The sequence below is a fragment of the Pagrus pagrus genome, assembly GCF_965226575.1.
Source record: "Pagrus pagrus genome assembly, chromosome: 7".
In the NCBI taxonomy this organism is placed as follows: domain Eukaryota; kingdom Metazoa; phylum Chordata; class Actinopteri; order Spariformes; family Sparidae; genus Pagrus; species Pagrus pagrus.
This window is the reverse complement of record NC_140191.1, coordinates 16,293,429-16,315,686: the sequence shown is the minus strand read 5'-3', so window position 1 is coordinate 16,315,686 and position 22,258 is coordinate 16,293,429. Positions and strand designations below refer to the sequence as shown.

Sequence of the window (22,258 nt, the reverse complement as noted above, 5' to 3'; positions counted from 1 at the left end):
CACTGATCTGTCCATGTAAACTGTGCGTATGACTGATAAAACTGAATCATCTTTCGACAATTTTGATTTTACGTTAAATTAGTGGCAGCGACAGGCAAACACACACTGTCAGATGGTATAATCATACATCACTTTGAGTCCCCATGCAGGGGCTTGTTTCATAAAGGACGTCTGTTTTAGCTGCACAATTGCACTCCAAGTATAATCTGAGAGTCCTTTTGACTTCCAGATTGGAAAATGTACATTTATTTAACAGCTGTGAGGGTTTCAGGTTTTACTCAGGAAGGTGATTTAGATAACTGAGCTGAAATGTGCTCAAGGTTAACTTCAATGTGGTTTTATCGCTGTTGGGATTTTCACTTACCGCCCTTATCACCATTATCATGTATCTCATAAAATACACTATATATAATTCAGTCTTTCCATGTGTAAAACTGTGTGACAGCATCTGTACGCCACCAAGTGGTGGATCAGAGGCTTTGTTAAGATCTCAGGAATGCATCTACAAACAAACACACTACAATAGTGTTTATTACAACGTTATATGTACACAAATAAAGTTGTCACGAACATAAGTGCGATAGAGGACTTACTGTTAGCATAAATAAAGAACTGACAATATAACTGAACATGTTCAACTGAAGGGGAAGGAGGAACATCCATTTAAAACATAAGAGACATGAACAGAGTACAAAAAAAAGCATGTTTAAAAAAGGGACAGTTCACATTTTTTCAACTTAAATTGGTATTGTACATGAACATTAGCTTATTCTACAGATCCTGTGGATGGAGGTGCCTGTGAACAGCTGGGCATACTACAGAAGATGAAACCAGTCCACAAAACACCAAAAACCACAACACAACAAAACCAACTGCATGTTCTTTACTGTATTTCTGTTGCTTCATTGTCCACTGAGGGACCGCTTTTAATTCTGTCTGACGAGCTGTGATTTTAAAAGGGAAATTTCCAACGAAATCCACAGGCTGAGCTAATGTCCATCGAGTGATAAACACAAAAAGTAACTACAGCCAAAAATATATGCTAAAACAAACCTGAACTCTCCCTTTAAACATGCGAACAAAAAGAAGCTGGTACTGTTAAAGCTTCATGTTATATAAAAATAACACTTTGACACCAAGAACAGAGTAAACAATCGGGTTAAACACGTATAGAGAATTCAAGCACCGGGTACTCCATCTTAAACCAAACTATTTTGGTCTTTAAGGTAGAAGCTCCAAGAAAATTACCTGAATAAAGAGTTATGTTAAAGAAGGTATTTGTTAATTCCTGACAATATATTCAACACAGTGCTGCCAAATTAACTGAACAAGCTTTGTAAAACCATTGCAGTTGTTGTTTTCCCAGCTACAAACCATTTATGGGATGTGACAGCTGATAAACAATCATGTGTCACGCTTTGGTTATTGTAATAAGTTCAAACACCGTTGACCAGGTTAGCTTTTTCCTCCTTCTGTTTATCCACTGCTTGCCCCATAGCCTCCAGAAACCTCTCAAGAGTCACTGTCGGTGTCTGCAGGCAAACAAACATGCATTAAAAAACAGCATGACTCGTTTTTTTCCTACACTCACCGTAGAAGAGAATAAAATACTCACCTTAACAAACAGTGCATGGGCTAGAAACGGTAACTTCCTGAGCGCTCTTCCACTCAAACCTTTGCTTTTTCTGGGAATGAACAGAAAAAAACAAAACGTTAGCTGCTGGCTGTTTCAATTCTCACCGCCAATTGAGGTTATGATTAGAGCACGGAGACAGTGTGGTTTGATTGCTATTGCATTGTGGGAGTCTCTACTCACAGAGCAATGTTCCTAAGGTGCAGGCTGTGTTCGGACACCTCACTCTCTGCAAAGCCCATGGTCTTGAGCTCAAATATGGTGAACAGCTGCTGCCGGGGGTAGATGATCTGGCACTGCACATCACATATCATGAAGCACAGATATAAAGGACACTGTAATTTATCTAAAACCATGCAAGGTGCTGGCCCAACTATCCAGAGGAATTTGAGTCACGCTTCTTGCTCAAGGACACTTCAACATGTGGACAGGATAAGCTGGGGATCAAACTGCCAACCTCCTACCCGCAGAGCCTTGCAACTCATGGCCACCATAATACTGTCTTGCGTCAAGATATTGAACCTAATTATTAATGGTCAAGTGTCAGTGTCAAAGGAAATAGGTACTTGTCTTCATATATTGTGGGACTGTTTTTGTTTGTTTCTCCTTTCTTATAAAGAAGTAGTCAAAAGTACTGGAGAGTGGTTGCATAATCCATTTCCAGAGTCCCCCAGCTATTGGAAGACTGATCTCTGAGCTTTAGTGGTGCTTCAATGATTGTTCCTCGCCATTGGAAGAGTCCTACAAAGCCTGTTTTAGATTAAAGGTTAGAGGTGATAACAGACATTGCCTCTTTCAAACTGTTAATTGCAAAGGCCAATAATTACCATGGGAAGTTTAATGACGTCTGGTCTAATTTTTTAATTTACGTTAAGACAGAAACAAAAGGAATACCAAGATTATTCTTGTCTGAAGGAAAATGTGCTACTTCACTTATGTTGTACTCATGTGGTATGTTAGTTTAATTACACTTTGAATACCTTTTAATACATTTGAAAACTTCAATTACAAAAAGTTCCCCAAACAAAGACAAACTCCTGTAAACTAGTAGAATCATCATACCCACACAATGAGCCCCAACATTTCAACATGCAAGTAAAAGACTTGTTAAGTCACATATGTTGACATCATAAATGCAAAAAGTTGCTAGATTATTCAGTCACCTTCATCAGCTCCTCCAGGCAGGAGAGGTAGATGCTGTAGATGCCGTCTGCTGACGGAGGTCCGATGTATTGCTTGATATCAGCTCTGTCAACAAACGCCAAGTCTATCTTTTCCGTCACATTGGAGGTCGTCAGGATCACGACGTTGGAATGTCTGAAATAAAAGTCAACACAAAACAAACCTCAGTAAACAGGACAAAATTAAAGTCTGATGATATATTTTCTAGTGAAAACAGTAATTAAGAGTGGTTGTATAAATACAAATTAAGGCTTCTGGTGCCCTATGTTATAAGAGAGAAGTTTTAAAATAGTATAGAGACTGCTTTGCTTCCTGACCGTTTGATCTGGTCCAGTTGAGTGAGAACGGAGTTGACCACTCGGATGGCGTCGGAGGGCTCCGTTCCCGCCTGGGAGGCATTTCTAGCTGCTGTCAGACTTTCCACCTACGCGCCGTAAAACAGTTTCACATAAGGACAGCGGAGACACTCCTGATTATAGGTTAATTAAGGTACAACAAGTGCACAAGAAAGTCCTTTTTTATTTAGTGACTCTGGAAGCAAATCAATGACTGAATCAACTCAAGTTATAATTGATAATGGTTCATTTCCAAGATTTTTACCTCATCAATCAGAACAAACACAAGAGCATCTTTGTCATCAATCAGTTGTTGGATCTTCTGAAACATCTTTGTGACCAGCTTACCGCTCTGTAACAAAGAGCCATTATTTAATTAGCGGCCAAAATGTTATCAGTTCAATCTAGAACCTCCTCAAACTCAACACTTTCACATAAAAAGCCAGGTGTACCTCTGAGAACCACTTCGAGAACAAGCTGTGGCTGTTTATCTCGACAAATTGCCCATAGGAATACCTGCAGGGAGAGGAGTGTAGGTGAGAGCAGAGCAGGTGTAACTGCTAAAGTGGTTTCGCTAAAATGAGGATTGTCTTACCGACTCGACAGTCTGATTGACAGCTTCTGGGCAAGAGCTTTGCAAAGTGACGTTTTCCCTGTGCCTGGAGGTCCTGAATGCGGGCATACACAAAGTGATTACTGAGTTATTTTACTCGCATCTCTCTGACAGGCTCATCCTTGAAATGTTATTATGATTGATACTGTGATAGTTACCATGAAGCAGAACAACACGGTTCCATGAAATCAGGTTGCTGTCGACATTTTTGTCGGAGAAGTAAATTGTTGTTGTTACGTAATCCAGGAGCTAAGGAAGGAAATGAAAACACTGTGCAGTTCAGCAGCGTGAAAAGGTTATGTAATCATTTTCTTTCATCTCTTAACTGCCATTACATTTTTTTTTTTTTTACCTGAGTTTTGACTCCAGTGTCATACACCAGACTCTCCCAGATGCCGTGGAATTCAACTGTTAAAACAAACAGGTCCAGTCATTTTTAGGGAACATTAGGCCAAAATAAAAGGTTAATGAGCCAAAGGGAAAAGACGGTCTTTAGAGTGGCACATGAGAAAGAGGAAAAAAACAAACCCATACAGGATGTTGACTATGCTAATCAAAATCATTTGTCATTATGTTAACTGTGCCTTGACCCAGCCTTGATTTATCTTTTGGTTATATAATACTTATCCCTTGGAAGCTTAAAAAGGTGGTTATAAAACAAGTGGATTTCTCTAATACAAAGAAAGGAGGCTTTGGTGAGGAATTCACAGATGTTTAGAGCTGCAATAAATAAACAATTAGTTGTCAACTATTAAATGTATTAATATTAATAATATATTAATATTTTGTTAATAAAATAATCAATTAGAGTAATATCAAAGGAAGAAAGTCAAAATTCTGATCCCAGCTTCTGAAATGTGAATATGTTCTGGTCTCTTTACTCCTCTATGACAGCGGCCCTTTGTTATCTCGACAAGTTCATGCATGAGGACTGAGACAGAGGCAGTGTATTGACAGTTTGTTACATTTGAGCATACAGATGGAAAACATGAACACATGAATCCATCTTGAGCACAGCGTCTCTTCTCTAATAAGAACTACAGTCTTTTTACAGCCACCTTTGAAGTCAAGAGGGAGTGTCAATTGGGGTTCATGTGTTCTGAGAAGCACATTGCTGGAAGATGTGCAGAGAACTCCTTCTTGTCTACAGTGGTTTGTTTAACACTCAAAGACATTTTGGGTTTAGTGTCACATGAAGCAATACTAAAAAATATACTGTATGCCTAAAAGATATATATACATATAAATTAAACTAAGAAAGAAGGATTTTTGCAATATAATGTTCTACTCAATGTGCTGTCCTCCACAATGTCTGGTGTCACCTGCTGGCAGCAACCAGTGGTTAGCTGCTGAAAGCTCCTCATCCTCCTCCAGACTTAGCGTGCTGGGCCCGTCCTCATTCAGCGTGAAGATGTGAACGGACAGAGAGCAGCTCTTCAGATCAACGGGCTGAGTGATGAAAAAGTTTATGAAAAAAATAAAATAAAATGAGTGCATGTCATTATTTTTTTCAATTAATAGAACAAGACAAAAAATAAAACAACCACAATGTGTTACCATTTCATCGAGATCGACCAGAACCACAGATTCCACATGCTTCTGTAGGAAGTCTTCATCAAACTCTGTCCATCTGTAGTTTCCAAAAACCAGGCTGTGGCGATTCAGGAGAGCCAGAACATGCATCTTCACATCAGACTGTTTAGCTGTGCTGAAACATGAACAAGAATAGGAAAACAAAGAGGTATATAATTATGTTATCATCAGGATAAAAACTGATTATTTGAGCCTGTAATGGCTGACACAGTATCAAATCAATATGAATCAAAATGAGTTATGGGCGACATCCAAATTGCTGAAGCTGCTTTTAAATAAAAGGTGAAATGTGTGACAAAACAATATTATAGTGAACTGTTGTATTGCTGCAGAGATGCCCTAGCCTATAAATGTTGTCCTCCAGATGTAAGAAAACATCTTTGTTTGGAACAGACCCCAACAAATGTCACATAATCATAATCTAAATGGACCCTGTGTGTAGTTTTGGAGAGATACCCGTTCAGAATTTTAATATTTACAATATTAATAAGGTAATAATAGAAAATCAGAAATGATTTTTTTTTTCAATAACTGAATAAACAAGCTGATCTCAGAGGAATGTAAGGTCCCCAGAACACTGTTTGAAGCTAGAGAGGTGGCAGGGTCCGCCACATATAAACAAAGTGAAACAGTATGAACTTGTGTTGTCCTTTAAGGTCAGTTTGTTTATTCAGTTTCTTCCGTGGAATAGTTTTTCTGATTAAAAGTCCCTCCCAAAAACTACATAGTGGACCTTTAATAGCGTTTTTCGGTTAATTTGTCAAAACAATCGCAAAAATAAGTTTAACACGTACACGTACATGTATATAAATGTTTAGAAAGAGGACCTTTACTGACAAAAATAAAACAACTCAAAAAACATTTTATTCATTTGCATACTCCCTTGAAGGTTGTGGTCATTTAACTGCACCTGAGCGTGTGTGTGACTTTTCTGCATACCTGTATTCACTGACATGTTTTGAACTCCTCACCTGTGAGATTTAACATGGACCTCCACATGGATGTTTGGTTTCTGGTTTCCCACCTCCATTCTGTCACCCTCCATGCCGTTAAAGCTGCGGACAACACAACAGCATGCATCACGTATAACTCAGTCGATAACTTAGCTAATGTTCAGTCCGGTAAACAACGGGTAAAGACACTTTTCTACTTCGTTAGCTAGGTCAGTTAGCGATGTTGTAGCTAGCTAACATAGCTGGCTAACGTCAACATCCCTCAAAGAATAAGAGAACAGCTTGTTCCTTCATCGACAAAACTGCAACCGTACCTTACACCATCTACGTTATCAGTCAGATTACTTGAAACAACCAAAAGTCTGGTTCCCGAGAAACTATCGTGAGTCCGCTGTGCTGTCAGAGATCCGACAATCACTCGAATTCACCGCGCTGATTTGTTACACCGGAAATACATCATTTATTTTGGGGAAGAACTTCCGCCTGCCGCGAGCGTTCTTGTTGCGGGGATTTGCTACAACAACCAGCGACAACATTGTCGAAATAAGCACAAGACCTCGGATATAAACACGGAGAGATGGGGAAAAAGCACAAGAAACATAAACCGGAGTGGAGAACAGTCGATGGTACCTGAATGCATATTTTACTTTTAGCTACTGCATCGCTTTTGTTCCAGGTATCCTCTGTTAGCTGCGTTAGCTTAGCCTAGCTGGCTCGTTCAAAGACAGCAGTTTTGCACTGTGTTTTTGTGAAACTGAACCAACACGGTGCACTTTCCTCGGCTCTAGTTTCCATATGCCACTGGTACCTTGTCCTGAGTTAATCAGTTAATCAGTTTAGTTATATATTAACAAATTGCGTATTTGTTTGTTCTTTGGCTGTGCTAGTAGGTTACAGTTAGTTAATAAATGAAGTTGTATCTGATTTAAGTTTTGTAGTTTTTGTGCAATTTGGGTTGTTAGTAATTACTCTTACTCTACAGTAGAAAACACAACTGCAACATACAGTAACTACAGCCTTTTTCATGGATTCATAATAATACACAACCTCTTTGTTGTGTGAGGTGATATCACTCAAAACACACCATAGTCCTACTATACTTGTGGTATGTACGCAACGAATCAGTAGAATTTCTGTTTTTTTATTTTTAGGTTTTTCAATGTTTTATTTTTCCTGTTGTTCAACTAACTGGTACTGGTATGTTAATTAATTGCCAGGTGATCTTTACTAAAGTGAAACCTACTTAAAGAGGTTGTTCCTCATTATTAAGCAAGTCTCAGTTCTCATGCAATATGGAGAGAAAGACAAAGATCTCTCAGATGAAAAGAGTTAACATTACTATTACAAAAAGCATGAAAACAATTGATGAGCAATCAAACTGTTAAAGGATTTGTGTGTGATTCAGAGTGCAGACAAATTCAGTCAGATACTGAACCCCAAAACTGCTCCTGATGTGCTGGTCGGCACCTTGCATGGCCATCAGTGTATGTATGAATAACTGCAAGTCGCTTTGGACAAAAAGCGTCTGCTAAATGTGTCAGAGGGGAAGTTTTAAAAAAGACACTGTTTTTTAATCTGTTGGTGTCTCTCAATTCCCCAAACTGGATCTAGAATCCTCCAGAGGCTTGCAGTTTTGCTTAGAGCTTTGTTTTGGCCACCCCTGACCAATGCCTCATACAGAGAAACTATTGCACTGAGCTCTGAAATACTGAGACTAATTTTAAAACCATTTTATTCACTGATGAATGCTGTGTTACTCTGGATGGTTGGTGAATGGTTCGTTCTGTTTCAGCAAAACTGCAACATCACCTGGCAGAGTTTTGGGCTGGAATATTAGAAAAGAGACGGAAAGCCCTTTAGTGTCCCTGAGAGTGTCAAAATGACATCTGCAAAATAAAATGAAGAGCTCCTTACCAACTGTTTCCTGTCATGTTATAAAAGGAAGAGCAGTGCCTTTTGGAACAAAATTATTGTCATTCAGGACAACAAACCATCCAATACTGCAAAAGCAAAACAAGATTGACTGCTTAGTTGCCATGGGCATAAAGGGAGAAAAAATAATGGTGTTGCCACCACCATCCCCTGACCGCAACCTAATTTAGCACCTGTGCATCCTTTAAAGGAAGATCTATGAGTGTGGGTGGCAGTAAAACAGCAGGCCTGGGAGGTAATACTAGCATCCCCAAATGAAAAACAAGCAGGGACTGTATATGGACATGTACATTGATAATGAAATTTTCATGTAAAAAATACAACAGATTTTTGTTTCGAATTTGCTCAGACCTCTTGACCGGTTGTTTTCAGACTGTGTTGTCCATAATCATCTGGAACACAATGTACTAATGGCAACAAAATTCCACATGCGCACGTACTCCTCTAACAACCTTTCACTTTGTGCCACGATTCCCACCTAAGCGATTGCCTTCATTTTGTTTGTTTTGTATTGTAGACTACGAGGACAAGGCTCTTGAGAAGCCCCTGAAGCTTGTGCTCAAAGTCGGTGGAAGTGAGGTGACCGAGCTCTCTGGTTCAGGCCACGACTCCAGCTACTATGATGACAGATCAGACCATGAGCGGGAACGCCACAAAGAAAAGAAGAAGAAGAAGAAGAAAAAGTCTGAAAAGGACAAAGACAAATATGTGGATGATGAGGAAAGAAGAAGACGGAAGGTTAGTTTACAAAACAATAATCTACCTTATAGGACCTGTCCTTTTGCCACTGTAAGATAAAAATTGTTTTTCATCTTTTCATCCCATCCTATAGGAGGAAAAGAGGAAGAAGAGAGAGCGAGAGCAGAATGAATCGGAGGCAGCAGCTGCTACAGCTGCCACTAGTGCTACTGGGCCTGTTGAACCTTTCACATTGTCAAAAAGCATAAACATTGGATTAGAGGTGAGTAAATCTAAATTCAACCTAAGAATACGACCAATAGATTCTTAATGATTTTGCTGACAAGTCATTCAAATGTTGACGGTGTCTCATCAGCCTGAAGAGAAGAAAAAGAAGAAAGAGCGAGAGAGAGAGAGAGATTTTGAACTAGAGCCAGAAGTGGACGAGTTTAATTCCGCTCTTAAGATGGAAATGGACCCACAAGGAGACAGACCAGTCCGAGCATGCAGGACGCAACAAGGTAAGAATGGCTGTCTCTTAGGACAACATCAGCTTCTTTTCTCTGAGTGACTGTCATTTGTAAATGTGTTATTAAATATCCATATTTCCTTTTTGCAGAGAATGAGTCCACTCCTCGACAACAACTGCTGGAACACTTTTTGAGGCAGTTACAGAGGTGAGGAACACTATTTCAGTCTAATTTCTGCATCCAACTGTGTTGTTGGCCTTCTGCTCTTTTAATGCCACAGTGCTGCTCTGAAGACTTAATACTTTAAAGATCCAAAAGCTTTAAAGACTAAGGTTTAAATAAGGGTTTACGGTAAGGCTGATATTTATTTCTGACAATCAGTTCTATTGTTTTTGGGGACATCCTTTTTCTCTAATACAAATACTATCTAACACAAAGTACACAACAAATATTATAAGTTAATCAGCATATAACCATGAAATTTACTGAACACAGCTACTCTGCCCACAAGATAAAACCTTTCCATTTGGGGCATTCTGAGCTTGCTGTTTTGCATCACCTTCCACTGGCTGATTGACAAATCATCATCAAACTAGCTGAGCACACATTATCCTACGGGGACAAAGACCTTTTTTTCACGACTCTAAGAATAGCAACATTTGCATTTGTCATTCGTTCCATGCAACACCCACGTACGGAATATTATTTGGTGCAATAAATATCACTGCTTCTACATGCTGTTGGCATACGCTCTTTAGTCTATTTGAGCATGTATTATTGTGACTGGAGGACAGACATGAGCCTTTATCATGCACTATTCATTCATGTCATATTGTGTGTGACTCTGCTTATGTATAAGCCATAAATTGCTATCAAGACATTCATATTGATCATATTGACCTGACAGATAACATGCCCCGGCATGATCAAACAAGAACACTAAAAAAATCCAAAGGTTGATGCTTACCTGATTAACACTGACTGTTCATCAATTTTCTTCCTAGGAAAGACCCGCATGGATTCTTCTCATTCCCAGTAACAGATGCGATTGCTCCTGGCTACTCAATGATCATCAAGCATCCGATGGACTTCAGCACCATGAAAGACAAGATTAGAAACAACGATTACAACACAGTTACAGAATTCAAGGTGAGCATATTTCTCAACAAAAAGGCAAATTTTTAATTATTTTGACTAAGAAAGTCTGTAACCACGGTTTGCCCTCATACCTGTGTGAACACTTTTTGTCTTTCAGGCGGACTTTAAACTGATGTGTGACAATGCCATGGTGTACAACCGACCAGAGACTGTCTATTACAAAGCTGCTAAGAAACTGCTTCATACAGGCTTCAAGATGATGAGCAAGGTAATGAGATCAAATGGAATAAAAATAAACACATTTCTTACACTTACACCATCCGTCATTTACTGAGACACTGCCACTAGTGCTTTGCTTCCCTTTGTGTTACCTTTTGATCATACATTTTACAGGTAACGTTTCACTATGGATACATGTTTTGACTTCAACTTAAAAACTTAAATAGAAGTCAGATTGTTAGTGTTATATATCAACATCTAAAGTATTGCTGTGTGTCGATTGATAAGAGAAATCTATCCTAAAATATATTTCCATAATTTGTACTCGAGTCGGATCATGGCTCTGCTCCATATGCAGTGAGTAATGGAATATATTCAAAGCACTATGACATTTTCTAACTCCTAGCAGCTGAGCTGTAGACGCAAATCATTTGTGATGGATGTAGTAACCGAAAACAACGTCAATAACATTGGTGTCATTTGACCAAAGGTGGAAGACTGTATCATCGACAATGTTCTCCTGTCCATTTCTATTCAATTTTCTTTTCGTCCATGATTTGTGAATTAAGCAGGCAGAGTTAAGTGTTGCCCCCTTTTTTCTCTGCTTTGTGTTCAGGAGCGGCTGTTGGCTCTGAAGCGCAGCATGTCTTTCATGCAGGACATGGACTACAGCCAACAGGCAGCCATTTTGGGAGATGAAGACCTTGCAACTGATATACCTCCTCCAGAGATAATCCCCATGCCAGTGGAATCGGCTAAGAAGTCCAAGAAACAACCAGTTAAAGACATGAAAGAAGTCATCAGGTATTACTGATTTGTAATACCTACATTAAATGTGACTGGGAATGAAATGTAGTCAGAAAGGCCAGTAGGGACGTCCTGAGTGCTTGATGTCGGTATAATGACTGTTAACACTGTCAACTCTGTTATTTCAGTTACCTGTATGAACCAGAGGGAAACGCTTGCAGCTTGACTGACAGTACAGCAGAGGAGCATGTTCTGGCACTCGTTGAACATTCTGCAGATGAAGCTCGCGATCGGATCAACAGATACATGCCCAACTCTAAGGTGTCCAACTTTCGACATATAAGTCCAACTTATATATAATAATTCTACTGCCTGCAACTTTATTTTTTTAAATAAAATGACAAAGCAGTGGTAAGTGGTAATGTTTTTTCTCTGTTCTGTGTTTTCAGATGGGCTACTTGCGCAAGGAGACAGACAGTTCTCTTTTATATACTGTTGTGAATCAGCTGGATCCTGATGCAGAAGGTTTGTTATCATTTTTTAGTCTTTTAAACATCTTTTAGAACCCAATGTTCACACAAAATCTGCACTACATTTAATTAAGCAAGTTGTTTTTTGTTTTTTGCAGAAGAGGAGACTCATAAAGTGGACCTGAGTTCTCTGTCAAATAAGCTTCTGCCTGGATTAACAACCTTGGGTTTCAAAGATGACAGGAGACACAAAGGTATCTCATGTGTGCAATTTTGTTGATTTAATTCATATAAGAAGCTTTAATTAGTCTCATCCAATTAATAACAGTGATTTAAATGTACCATTTAATGTCTTACAAGAGATTGTGCTTTTTTTTCCTTCTCCTCTGTGTAGTAACATTTCTTAGTAGTGCCTACAACATCCAAACCCTTCAGAAGAACTCAGTCTTCCCAGACCTGCTGCCTGATGAGGTGGACACACTCTATTCAGCCTATGGAGATGACACGGGGGTACAATGTGCTCTCAGGTAAGGGGACTTTGCTGTCACAGGTTAAATTTTGATTTGAAATGATCTTGTGAATACAGGTGTCCTGGTTTTCAGCTTGTAATTGTGTTCACTTTCACCCTCAGCATACAAGAGTTTGTCAAGGGCTGTGGAGGCATCACAAAGCACTGGGTCGATGGGCTTTTGGACAAGATGACCGCTGGCGATCACGTTAAAGCTGTCACTCAAGTCCGTCAGGTATCTGACTTGTAGTATACTCCCATGATTATATCATCCTCTGAGACTCAAGGCTTGTCTTGACCAATTCTACCACACTATCACTGTCTGTGGTTTAGGCCTGTTGTGTTTATGATGCTTATATTATGTTTCAGAAAAGAAACATAATGCCGAAACCTGATGAAACCAAATCCAACATCTGTGACATGCAGGTATGCTGTAGTTCATGTTAAAAGTGATGGTACATTTAAATAGCTGCTTAACTGTCTTACTGAAGCTATGTTTTGTTGTTCAGATGGCAGATGGCACCGGCCTGGGAGAGAGTGGTTCCGTCCTGGACTTCATGTCAATGAAGAACTATCCTGATATGTCGCTAGATATATCCATGTTGAACTCATTAGGTGATTATCCCCATTTACAAGTACATCAGTAATTCAGTCATAACCCAATTAAGGCAGTAAGATGTGTAAGGTGGAGTCCATGTAAACGCTAAGCTTGCATTATGTTAATGCGATAAGGCTCATAGTTGCAGTTGTGGCAACAAAAGTAAGATGTGAGGATTCACAGTATTTAGGGGATAAAGCCCAGGTAAACACCTTAATCCCATGAAAACTCTTCCACTGTAAAGGTTGTTGTTAAACAACTTTCTCTGTAAATACATCTTTGTAATGCTAAATCCTAAAGCTAGTTTATTATTACTATTCACCTTTCCCCTCTCTTCTTTTGTATGTACTTGTGAGCCAGGACCCTACTAGAATAGATGTGCATTTTGTTCCTCAGTTTGTTCATTTCATTTCCTACACTGATCTTAGCATCTCTCTCTCTTCATCAGGTAAAACAGTGAAAAAAGAGCCAGGGAACGAGGAGGGCCAGCAGCACTTTGACGATGCCGACAAACTCCTGCAGGAGTTCCAGGAGGCCCAGGTCGACAGAGTTGGCTCCAGACCATCGTCCAACCTGTCCTCCCTCTCTAATGCCTCAGAGAGGGACCAGCACCAGTTAGGTATTTGCAACAGAAGGGAGGCTAAAAAGCCAATGCTAATACATTTTAGTTACATTATTAAACAGCAACTAAATGTTAGACCTCCACTTTTCTGAAAAACTTTCATTGATTCCCATGGAATAGTAACACAAGTGCAACAACATTAGAACTATATTTTCTTTTATCCACAGGGAGCCCATCACACCTGGGCGTGGGGGACCAGTCTGAAATGGTTCACGATCCCTACGAGTTCCTGCAGTCTCCTGAGCCAGAGGGCTCAGCAAACAGCTGACGACACACACTGCCTTTCTGTAATCCTGGTGTTAACAGCAAAGGGGTTGTCAGCTTTGGACTGTTTGAACACTGTGGAGACATCAGGAGACTCTGACCTGTTTTAAAAAAAATGATCAAGATTGTACATAATGTTTGTAGTGTAATCGTATGATTTTGTATAAGTGCAACACTTGAAAAATAAATTCTTACACCTGTATTTATAAATGTGTGTTGTTCAATAAGCAAATGAAAAAACAGTTATCAGCTGATGCATCCTGTGGGGACAGCTGTAAATGTAGGAAGTGTCTGCTAGTAATACTGATCCAAATTTAGTGCATTTGCAGAGAAAGGATGTTCTGACACTGCTGAGTCCTCAGATTTCCACACAAAGGCTTTAATTGAGCAACTTCGGTTACTGATTTCCCGGTATGTGAAGACAATGCAGGGAAGTGAAAATGAAATGCATGCATGCAGTATACATTTACATTCAGCATAGCATTACATGAGTAAGTTAAGTTGAGAGAGTGGCTTTACTTCTGAAAGCAGAAGTATCGTGCTTATCTGTTATTTGCAGTTCTCTCTTGCTCACATGGCAAAAGAGCGGTGGCTATTTTTGAGGAGCTTGTATTCTCCAGGGCATTATAGGATGAGAGAGCATCGTAAAGACTGTATATGTGTATTCAGTCAGTGAAGGGTCACAATAAAAAAAACTGGTCATCTAGAAGAGAGCTGTAGTGCGCATGCGCAGTGGGACAGTTTCCATAGCGCTGCGACGACCTGCTGAGTGAGTTGATTCTTTAACTTCTGACAACAAGGACGCTGGAGCATCTTTATCCTTCTATGCGAGTGTTTTTGTAGTTATTTCGTGTTTTCCTGGCTGTGTGTGTTGTTTCGTCATGTGAATTTTACCTCTTGAAGCACCTGCCCGGCTGACAAACTAATAATGGGATATCAAGCGGTGGAAATCTGCGTCTGTACTTGAACAGGAGCGTATTGTTGGACATTTTATGGTGGCTGTCTCTCACCGGCTAAAGTAAGTAACTCTTCTTTAATTAAAGCGGTGTACAGACCGAATATCCTAAAGGTTATTGTTGGCATGAGTTTACTGTTTATTTTAAGTCGTAGAAATGTTTTAATAAATCCCCGAGTGGGCGGCTTTTAATTAAATGCAAAATATGTGGGGTTAGCCAAAACAGATAACCGTTAACTTCAGGTTAGCTAGCAGCTTCAGTTGTCAAGCAAAACAGGCAACAACTCACCAGGAGGACAAGAGGTTTAACTCACTATAGTATCACCTAGCTATACATTTTATTCATGGGTCTAATGCAGTCATGAACAGAAAGTATTATTAATGACGTATTAATTGAGTGTTTCCAGGTTTTTAGCTAATTTGTAGAACTTTTTGCACAATACAAGTGTTAAGGCCAGGAGCAAAACATGTGATTATAAAGCCTTTTTGACGAGAAAAAAAAAAAAGGAAGGGATATTTCACTTTGAGTAAATCTTTACCCTGGATCAGCTGTTTCTGTAGGCTACGTAACAAAACCCTCCTTGTTGTTTAGTGTTAAGATTGCTACTATCACACAATAGTCTGTTAAGTAAATGCTGTTTAAGAGAACAACAGAGCGATTAAGTCCACCGTGATGAAAGCTGTAATGTTCAGTTTGTGTGGAAACAGTTGTTGTTGGCACTTCTGATGAATCACACCCCTGAGAGGTGTTTCTGATATTTTGTCCACCCTATTTATACCCATGAAGTAAACGTAACTCCCCAATTCATCGTAAATACTCCATTTTACAGAATAGACTGCTTTCCTTTTCTTTCCTTTTTTTCCATGAATGTAGCACAGAACCCTTGTGTTTAAAAAAATGCTAATAAATGCACCTTGTAACCTCAATGTTGTTGTAATAGTTGCCAGTGTATCAGGAACCCCTAGCAATATCTAGGTTAAGCGTAGGTCCATAATGGGTGAGCAGCCACTATCATAACGCTCAACTCATTTCCCTAACTCATTTCCCCAGCAAATGCGGCTGCAAACTGCCGGAGCCACACTTGCGTGTAGTGTGTGTAATGTACAGATGGATGTTTTGAAGACATCTGGCGGAAGCTTATTGTTATCATTATTTTATAATCAACATATATAAGAAATATTGTGATTGTAATCTGTATATTCTGTGATTTTGTTGGTCTGTTCTGTACCCAGACATCCACTGTGTGCCTGTAGCTCTTCCTGAAGGTTTGGGAAGTTTTTCCTCACTCAAATCACGGGTCTAAGGACATAGGGTGTTGTACACTGTACAGGCATTGTGATTCTGGGTTAGATGCATATAATTGACTCGACTGACTGTGTCTAATCTCCTCCTCTTGTACTGTCTAGATGAACTGCTTCAGTCAAAGGCTGCGACGCACATCTCCCCTGAGCGGCAGCAGTCGAAATGAGCTGGTCCCATCCAAGCCTCCCAGGATGAACGGATGGTCTTGGCCCCCTCAGGCTTTCCAAGTGGTTGGCTGGCTTTTTTACAGCTACCTCGCCATAGTCAGCTTTGGCATCTACATCCCTCTCCTGCCTCCACCGTGGAACCATGTGGTTTACGCTGTATCCTTAGCACACAGCTGAAACCATTGCTTTCATTGTAGCTGAGTGTCAAGTGTGAATTTTTCAGATTTGAATATGGAGCAAACATTAGTCTCTGCTACGGTTTGTTCATGCTGCTGGACAAGACAAGGATTCAGTTGTGTGTGCTGTCTGTATGGGCCCCAGTCACACCAGACGTGACTCGGTCTCTGTTTCTGTGGTCTCTGTTACGCCCAAAAGACATAGTCAGTGGGGTTTTTGTCACATGTTGAATGCAGCATGATGTCAACACTGGTTTATTTAACTGAAACAGTTGATTACTTCAGAACTGACTTTATTTCTCACACAAAAGATCCACTTGTGTGCAACAGTTTGCTGTTTCTTGTTCATGTATACTTACTATTCTGCACTTTATTGCACGTTTATCACATCTTGCAGTATTTTTCCAACATTATTGCGATTTTCCTTGACTCTTGTTGTGTACAGCTGATGGCCGTAGCATTTATTGTGCACTTTATCACCCATATTGCTGCTGTGACCATAGACCCAGCGGATGCCAGTGTGAGGGCCAAACAGAGCTATTCCAGTCCAATGCCGCTTTTTGACCGGGCAAAGCAGCCGCATGTTATCCAGGACCTGCGCTGTTATCTGTGTGATGTCAGGGTGTATGTATCCAAAGCAGTAGTGTGGCATGTGATTTTGCTTTTAATAGAGAAATTAAGTGATATAATTTGGTCAGGGCTGCAAATAATGATTATATGTTGTATTAATATTAGTTGTTTGGTCTATAAAATGTCAAAAAATGATGAAAAATGTCACCCAAAATGTCTTGTTTTGTAAATAAATTCTTACATATGGCACCTTTTCAGAAGCTGTAATCAGAGAATTAAGTCGAACAGTCAAAGCTGTTTAATTTGTTATCAAAGTAGTTGCAGATTGTTTTAATAGTTGACAACTAATGAATTAATCGCTGCAGCTGTACATTTCGTTATCATGAAAAGTGACATTAACATACTCAATCTTCATGCAGTGGCCCGAAAGTAAAACACTGCGGTGTTTGCAACAAGTGTGTGGAAGACTTTGATCACCATTGCAAATGGCTGAACACTTGCGTGGGTGGTAGAAACTACTGGTAAGATGGCATTTTCGATGAGTTTGTGTAGTTCCTGTGCCTGATTTCATGAAATGTCTTGTGTCAGCTTCATGAATTAACATCAGGTTTTGTGTGTTGCCTTCAGGTGCTTCTTTGTGGCACTGTGCTCTGCTACAATGGGTGCTCTCCTGCTCATTGTTGTCATCTTGTTCATATTTATTCAACATTATCTGGATCCAAACAGCCTACGGACGGCCCCACAGTTTGACAGTGAGTCACTATAATGTACTGTTGAGCTTTCTTTGACTGAATAGAAATGGCCTTGGGAATATTTTAGTCAGTTGCATCATTAAAAGCTCTTGTTCCTTCTTTCTGTAGGTATGCTGAGGAATAGCACATGGCTGGTGTTTCTACCTTTAGCACCCATAAAGACCAGTTCAGCTGGTCTCCTTATATTAGCCTTCGTAACAGTCATGCTGAGCGTCATCTCTCTGCTGCTGCTTGGACATTTGCTGGGCTTCCACTTCTACCTCTGTGAGTCACACACCTCACAACAAACATTTGACAGCGCTTTTTTCTCCTCATTCATCAATCTTCACTATTTTCCTGTGATATGTGTCCTCCTCTTGACTTTGCAGTTTATAAAGGCATAAGCACATATGATTATGTAAAGATGAAGCGCCAGAAAGAAGCCAGAAACCGAGACACCGAGGCAGGAAGTCCACATGATGGGAAAATCAATAACAAGGCCACACAGGTGAGACCTGTTCTTTGCCTCTTACTGGCAGTGACTTGTTCATGCTGTCATGTGTCTAAAACATTTTTTTTTCTCCTTTAATAGAATCCAGACAGCTCAATTGACTGTGAACCAGCATTATCACAGAGTTCAAGGTTAAATTAATTCCTTACACTTCCTGTTATATGATTATTAAAGCTAATTTTGTAAAGGAGGACAATGTATCCCACTCTTTGCCTGCAGTACCTGTAAATTTGACAAAGGCCCGCTCTCAAGCCGACTTTCAGAGTCCATCTGCACTGAGGTAAGCATGTCGACTAATAGTTAACATCCTTTGAATGATGTCACATGCAGCCGATTGGTAATACTGCATTAAAAATCTGTTTTGATCTAGTTGGAAAACTTTAAGAAATCAGCAGAAAAGGAGAACAGTTTCCATTATGGCACAGAAAATCCCACAGAGAACCCAGGAAGTAAGTATTTGACTGCACTTATCACTGCTGTTCACTTTTCTCCATCTCCATCTTTTTATTTAGAGCAACAAACAAAACACAACAAACTACGGCCTAGGAAAAGTTTCATATTATTCTCTGGTCACTAAGGAATAGTCTACATGTAAGAGGTTATTGTTTTAGAAAAAGGGTTTTAAAAGTAAAATGAGCATTTTGGCACCGTTTCTGAAATAATCTCAGTCCATCTTAACACACCTGAAAAGCATATCACATGCACATTCACGTACAAAGGGCATGCGCACAATGCCTGTGTAAACAGGAAGAAGATTGTATAGTCCATGGTTAGTTGCTTCGTTACAGAAAGTACTATGAATGAGGCAGGGAAACGTGACTGCTGTCACAGAAACCTGCTGGATAATGCTCATTTATTAAATCATTGTCGGCAGTCGTTTGTGTATGTCTTTTCCATCACTGTATATTTAATGTATGTTTGTGTCTTTCTAAATGTAGTCAATATGACATTCATTCTGTCAAGTACAAACTCAAACACTCCAATATCATATGACAAAACACACACTCAATTTTCATATTCTTCATGCTACATACACTGTCAAGGTCCAATTAAGAAGCAACCGTGGGTGACCAACACATAGAAAAAGATTTGTTTTAAGAAAAACCTGTGTGTGCGTGTGTGGACAGGGGTTTAGTTTAAATTAATTTGTAAATAAAAGTATGCATATAAATTCATTACCAACAAATTATGGGACTGTTACGTTTATTAGTATGGATTACCAAAGAATATTATTCTTTGCAGTTTGTAAGTATTACTATTCTCTCACTTTTTCCTTTGTGTGCTAGGTGAAATATGTATGAACAACATGGAGAGCTGGAAGCCAGGCGATGAAAGGGCTCAGAGCGCCAGTGTGAAGTCGGTTAACAGTGTTCCTGAAGTGCAGGACCCTCTGGGCAGCTCAGTGATGACTCCAGATGATACTTAGCAGTAACTGATGTCTGTGTGGCAGTACATCAGGATATGCTGCTCTGAGGAACTATTTATTATGAAAACTGAGCCACACAACCACAGACAGATAAAGACGGAAGACGTCTCTGACTTGACACCACATTTTGATACACAACATGGAACTTTGTACGCAGTGTGAATTAACTGTCGACCTGTAATTGTGTTTTGTTTGTTTTTTATCTACGTTATGTGTTTTTATGATGACGGTTTAATTATTTAAAACATAGTTTTATCTCACTGACCTGTACAGAGAGCCAAAGTCCAGCCCCACTTCCAGGTTTGGCTGCTGCTCCACTAGCCTGAGTCAGATAGATGGATTTTAGCACATTCCTGAAAAGCTGAAAACATGATACTAGGATTTACTGTTCTAAGCCAAATGGATATTGAGTGCTGTATTGACAGTAACATGTTAGCATCTTGTCATTTTACCTTTTGTGGTAAAATACCGTCCTTAAGTGAAAGTATTGGAGCAGATACAAGCTGGAAAAGGGGACAGGACTTCAGCTTTTTATTGCTGTTCTATTAACTGTAAATTTCACAGAGCTGGCATTGTTCAGTCACTGTTTTAGCTAAATTTGATATTAAATAATAGAAATGTAAACTTCTTCTTCGTCTTTAGCCTACTTGACCGCACAGTAGCACTATGAACAGCTGAGGTCCCACCACCTCCAGCTTCTCCCCGTTTCTGTCTGTATACTAAGCTGAATCAGAGACTCATGTTGGGCTTCAGACAAAGCACTGAGGTCCTGCTTGTTGACATATTTATTTCAGTTTCATTTCATACAAGATAGAAAAAACACCACTGCTCAGATCAATGTAAGAGGCTACCTCTTTAACCTAAAAATATAGTTTCGGGCAATTGAAATGAAATGGATTTTCTTCCCGCTTACCATGGTATGACTGACAATTGATGTGTTGTTGTGTCACAGTTTCACCACTAGAACACGGTTGGTGCCTCATGGTCAGGTATCTAAGTTGATAGAAGAGGAAATTGTGGCGTTTGAGTGGAAATGAAAGCATTTTGTCTTCTCTCTTCCACAGTCACCAATATTTTTACTGCTGCCAAGAAGGAAATGTTTTCACCCGAGACTGTTTGTCGGTTGGTTTGTCAGCAGGATTACACAAAAAACTACTGAACAGATTTCCACAAAATGAGGAATATTTTCTCACTTTTCTTCAACATTGTGAGATAGAGTGTTTTTCAACATTTTAGTTAATTTCTCAGGGAATAATACAGGGATCATGATGAAAAAAACAGGTATTTAGGTGGCTGGTTACTATGAGTGAGTATAAAAGGGGACTGTTGGGCCTTGGCTGAGGTATGCGCTCTACTAAGTGCCATTCTAGTTTCAGAGTGGACTGCCTGTGATGTGAACTACCTTAAAAGAGTGAAAATTAAGTAATTTCTCGTAATGAATTGAATTAAATATGGTTCTACAAATTTTGATATAGTCACTGCCAGCTGTGTGAGTGTGAAATGGGCCACATGTAGGCGTCTTGTACTTAATTGTAGAGTGTGTTTTCCCTGCAGTTATATTGTTTTTAATGTTTGCTGTGTCTGAAAGAAAGTTTATCAGTATGAGTTAATGAAATGTGTAATTACACAGTTGCACACCTTGCTTGTAAGTTTTAATGCTTTCACTTGTTTGAAAGTGTGTAAGGTTGATTTGGACAAGATGCCACAAATTCGATATCAGAGAACACATTTTTTATTAGTAACTGAAGTTTTCTAAAAAACTAAAGATGATGTCTTTGTTTTGTTTCTTTTAAGCACAGTGTGTAGGGTTTCATGACCATTCTGCCAACTGTTGTAGTAGCTCCTTCTGACAGTAGAGGCAGCTTTTAACCACACAGTGGCGCAATTGAAGCAGCTTGAGACAGACCATTATGTCACCAAGTAAATTACACTCAGTGCAGGCTGCTTTCATCATGATGAACTCACTGTTCTGAGCCCTTTCGTTTGCTCACAGGCATGCGTGTTTTTACCACTTGTCTTTGAATTACACATCTCAGAGCTGAGTACTGCTATTCCATTTGAATCAACAGCAAGGCCAGAGGTTACATAATGTCCATCCAAGTCCAGCCATTAGGCCACTACTAGTTGTGTAACACATTACTACACTGGACATCACAGGAGAAGGTTTCAGAGGTCAGCCTGGGGAAGAGAAGGATGTGACAAAAACTTGATTTAATTGTTTTAACATATAAAAAGGTCACATCATGATCCCTAGAGTCAGTTCCCTCTGGCCACCATCAGGACATTAAGACATCCTGTGCACAGAGAAGAGCAACAAATATTTGTGTTGCTCCTGTTTGTGATCACTGGCCTTCCTACATGGCTCACACAGACACTTCACCCTGATTGTTTATGATTACTGTAAATGATCCTCCAACCAAAACCATCCACGTCCTTTGTTGACAGCTCCGTTTCCCAAAGCACCAAAAAGATGCTCGGAGCTCAGACTGCCTGGTTATGAGCGC

The 22,258-nt window shown here is 39.6% G+C and overlaps 3 protein-coding genes across 4 annotated transcripts; 2 read left to right on the top strand and 1 right to left on the bottom strand.

Moving 5' to 3' along the window:
• Window positions 1-513: 513 nt before the first annotated feature.
• On the bottom strand, window positions 514-6,737 carry trip13 (thyroid hormone receptor interactor 13). The gene is made up of 14 exons (XM_084358040.1): window positions 6,624-6,737; window positions 6,328-6,411; window positions 5,321-5,471; window positions 5,086-5,212; window positions 4,116-4,171; window positions 3,922-4,012; window positions 3,746-3,818; window positions 3,603-3,666; window positions 3,416-3,502; window positions 3,133-3,239; window positions 2,797-2,950; window positions 1,817-1,929; window positions 1,616-1,685; window positions 514-1,532 (listed from the first exon to the last, which is right to left on the bottom strand). The coding sequence occupies exons 2-14, from the start codon at window positions 6,399-6,401 to the stop codon at window positions 1,437-1,439; spliced, it is 1,263 nt and encodes a 420-aa protein (XP_084214166.1). The 5' UTR covers window positions 6,402-6,411; window positions 6,624-6,737; the 3' UTR covers window positions 514-1,436.
• A 48-nt stretch (window positions 6,738-6,785) lies between these two features.
• Window positions 6,786-14,117, top strand: brd9 (bromodomain containing 9). 2 transcript variants are annotated; one of them, XM_084358039.1, is made up of 17 exons: window positions 6,786-6,935; window positions 8,759-8,979; window positions 9,074-9,202; window positions 9,296-9,440; window positions 9,539-9,596; window positions 10,394-10,538; window positions 10,645-10,755; window positions 11,323-11,510; window positions 11,642-11,774; window positions 11,903-11,978; window positions 12,082-12,177; window positions 12,318-12,450; window positions 12,555-12,666; window positions 12,801-12,857; window positions 12,941-13,046; window positions 13,478-13,643; window positions 13,819-14,117. In XM_084358039.1, the coding sequence occupies exons 1-17, from the start codon at window positions 6,887-6,889 to the stop codon at window positions 13,853-13,855; spliced, it is 1,962 nt and encodes a 653-aa protein (XP_084214165.1). In that variant the 5' UTR covers window positions 6,786-6,886; the 3' UTR covers window positions 13,856-14,117. The 2 variants fall into 2 exon arrangements, with proteins under 2 accessions (XP_084214165.1, XP_084214164.1); XM_084358038.1 differs by having other exon boundaries at window positions 6,787-6,935; window positions 13,478-13,648.
• Window positions 14,118-14,668: 551 nt separating this feature from the next.
• On the top strand, window positions 14,669-20,381 carry zdhhc11 (zDHHC palmitoyltransferase 11). The gene is made up of 11 exons (XM_084356592.1): window positions 14,669-14,933; window positions 16,278-16,496; window positions 16,962-17,140; window positions 17,506-17,607; window positions 17,714-17,838; window positions 17,947-18,102; window positions 18,207-18,325; window positions 18,410-18,459; window positions 18,548-18,608; window positions 18,699-18,777; window positions 19,615-20,381. Exons 2-11 carry the CDS (start codon window positions 16,278-16,280, stop codon window positions 19,752-19,754), a joined length of 1,230 nt encoding a protein of 409 aa, XP_084212718.1. The 5' UTR covers window positions 14,669-14,933; the 3' UTR covers window positions 19,755-20,381.
• Window positions 20,382-22,258: the final 1,877 nt, after the last annotated feature.

Excerpts from the sequence above, each read along its gene's own strand:
- trip13 (XM_084358040.1), bottom strand. The coding sequence starts at position 6,401 with ATGGAGGGTGACAGAATGGAGGTGGGAAACCAGAAACCAAACATCCAT. Across the intron at positions 3,503-3,602 it reads TCTCGAAGTGGTTCTCAGAG|AGCGGTAAGCTGGTCACAAA; the intron begins GTACACCTGGCT and ends TCTTTGTTACAG. Across the intron at positions 1,686-1,816 it reads CACCTTAGGAACATTGCTCT|AAAAAGCAAAGGTTTGAGTG; the intron begins GTGAGTAGAGAC and ends GTTCATTCCCAG.
- brd9 (XM_084358038.1), top strand. The coding sequence starts at position 6,887 with ATGGGGAAAAAGCACAAGAAACATAAACCGGAGTGGAGAACAGTCGAT. Across the intron at positions 11,979-12,081 it reads GCTGGATCCTGATGCAGAAG|AAGAGGAGACTCATAAAGTG; the intron begins GTTTGTTATCAT and ends TGTTTTTTGCAG. Across the intron at positions 13,047-13,477 it reads ATCCATGTTGAACTCATTAG|GTAAAACAGTGAAAAAAGAG; the intron begins GTGATTATCCCC and ends TCTCTTCATCAG.
- zdhhc11 (XM_084356592.1), top strand. The coding sequence starts at position 16,278 with ATGAACTGCTTCAGTCAAAGGCTGCGACGCACATCTCCCCTGAGCGGC. Across the intron at positions 17,141-17,505 it reads TATCTGTGTGATGTCAGGGT|TGGCCCGAAAGTAAAACACT; the intron begins GTATGTATCCAA and ends ATCTTCATGCAG. Across the intron at positions 18,609-18,698 it reads CAGAGTCCATCTGCACTGAG|TTGGAAAACTTTAAGAAATC; the intron begins GTAAGCATGTCG and ends GTTTTGATCTAG.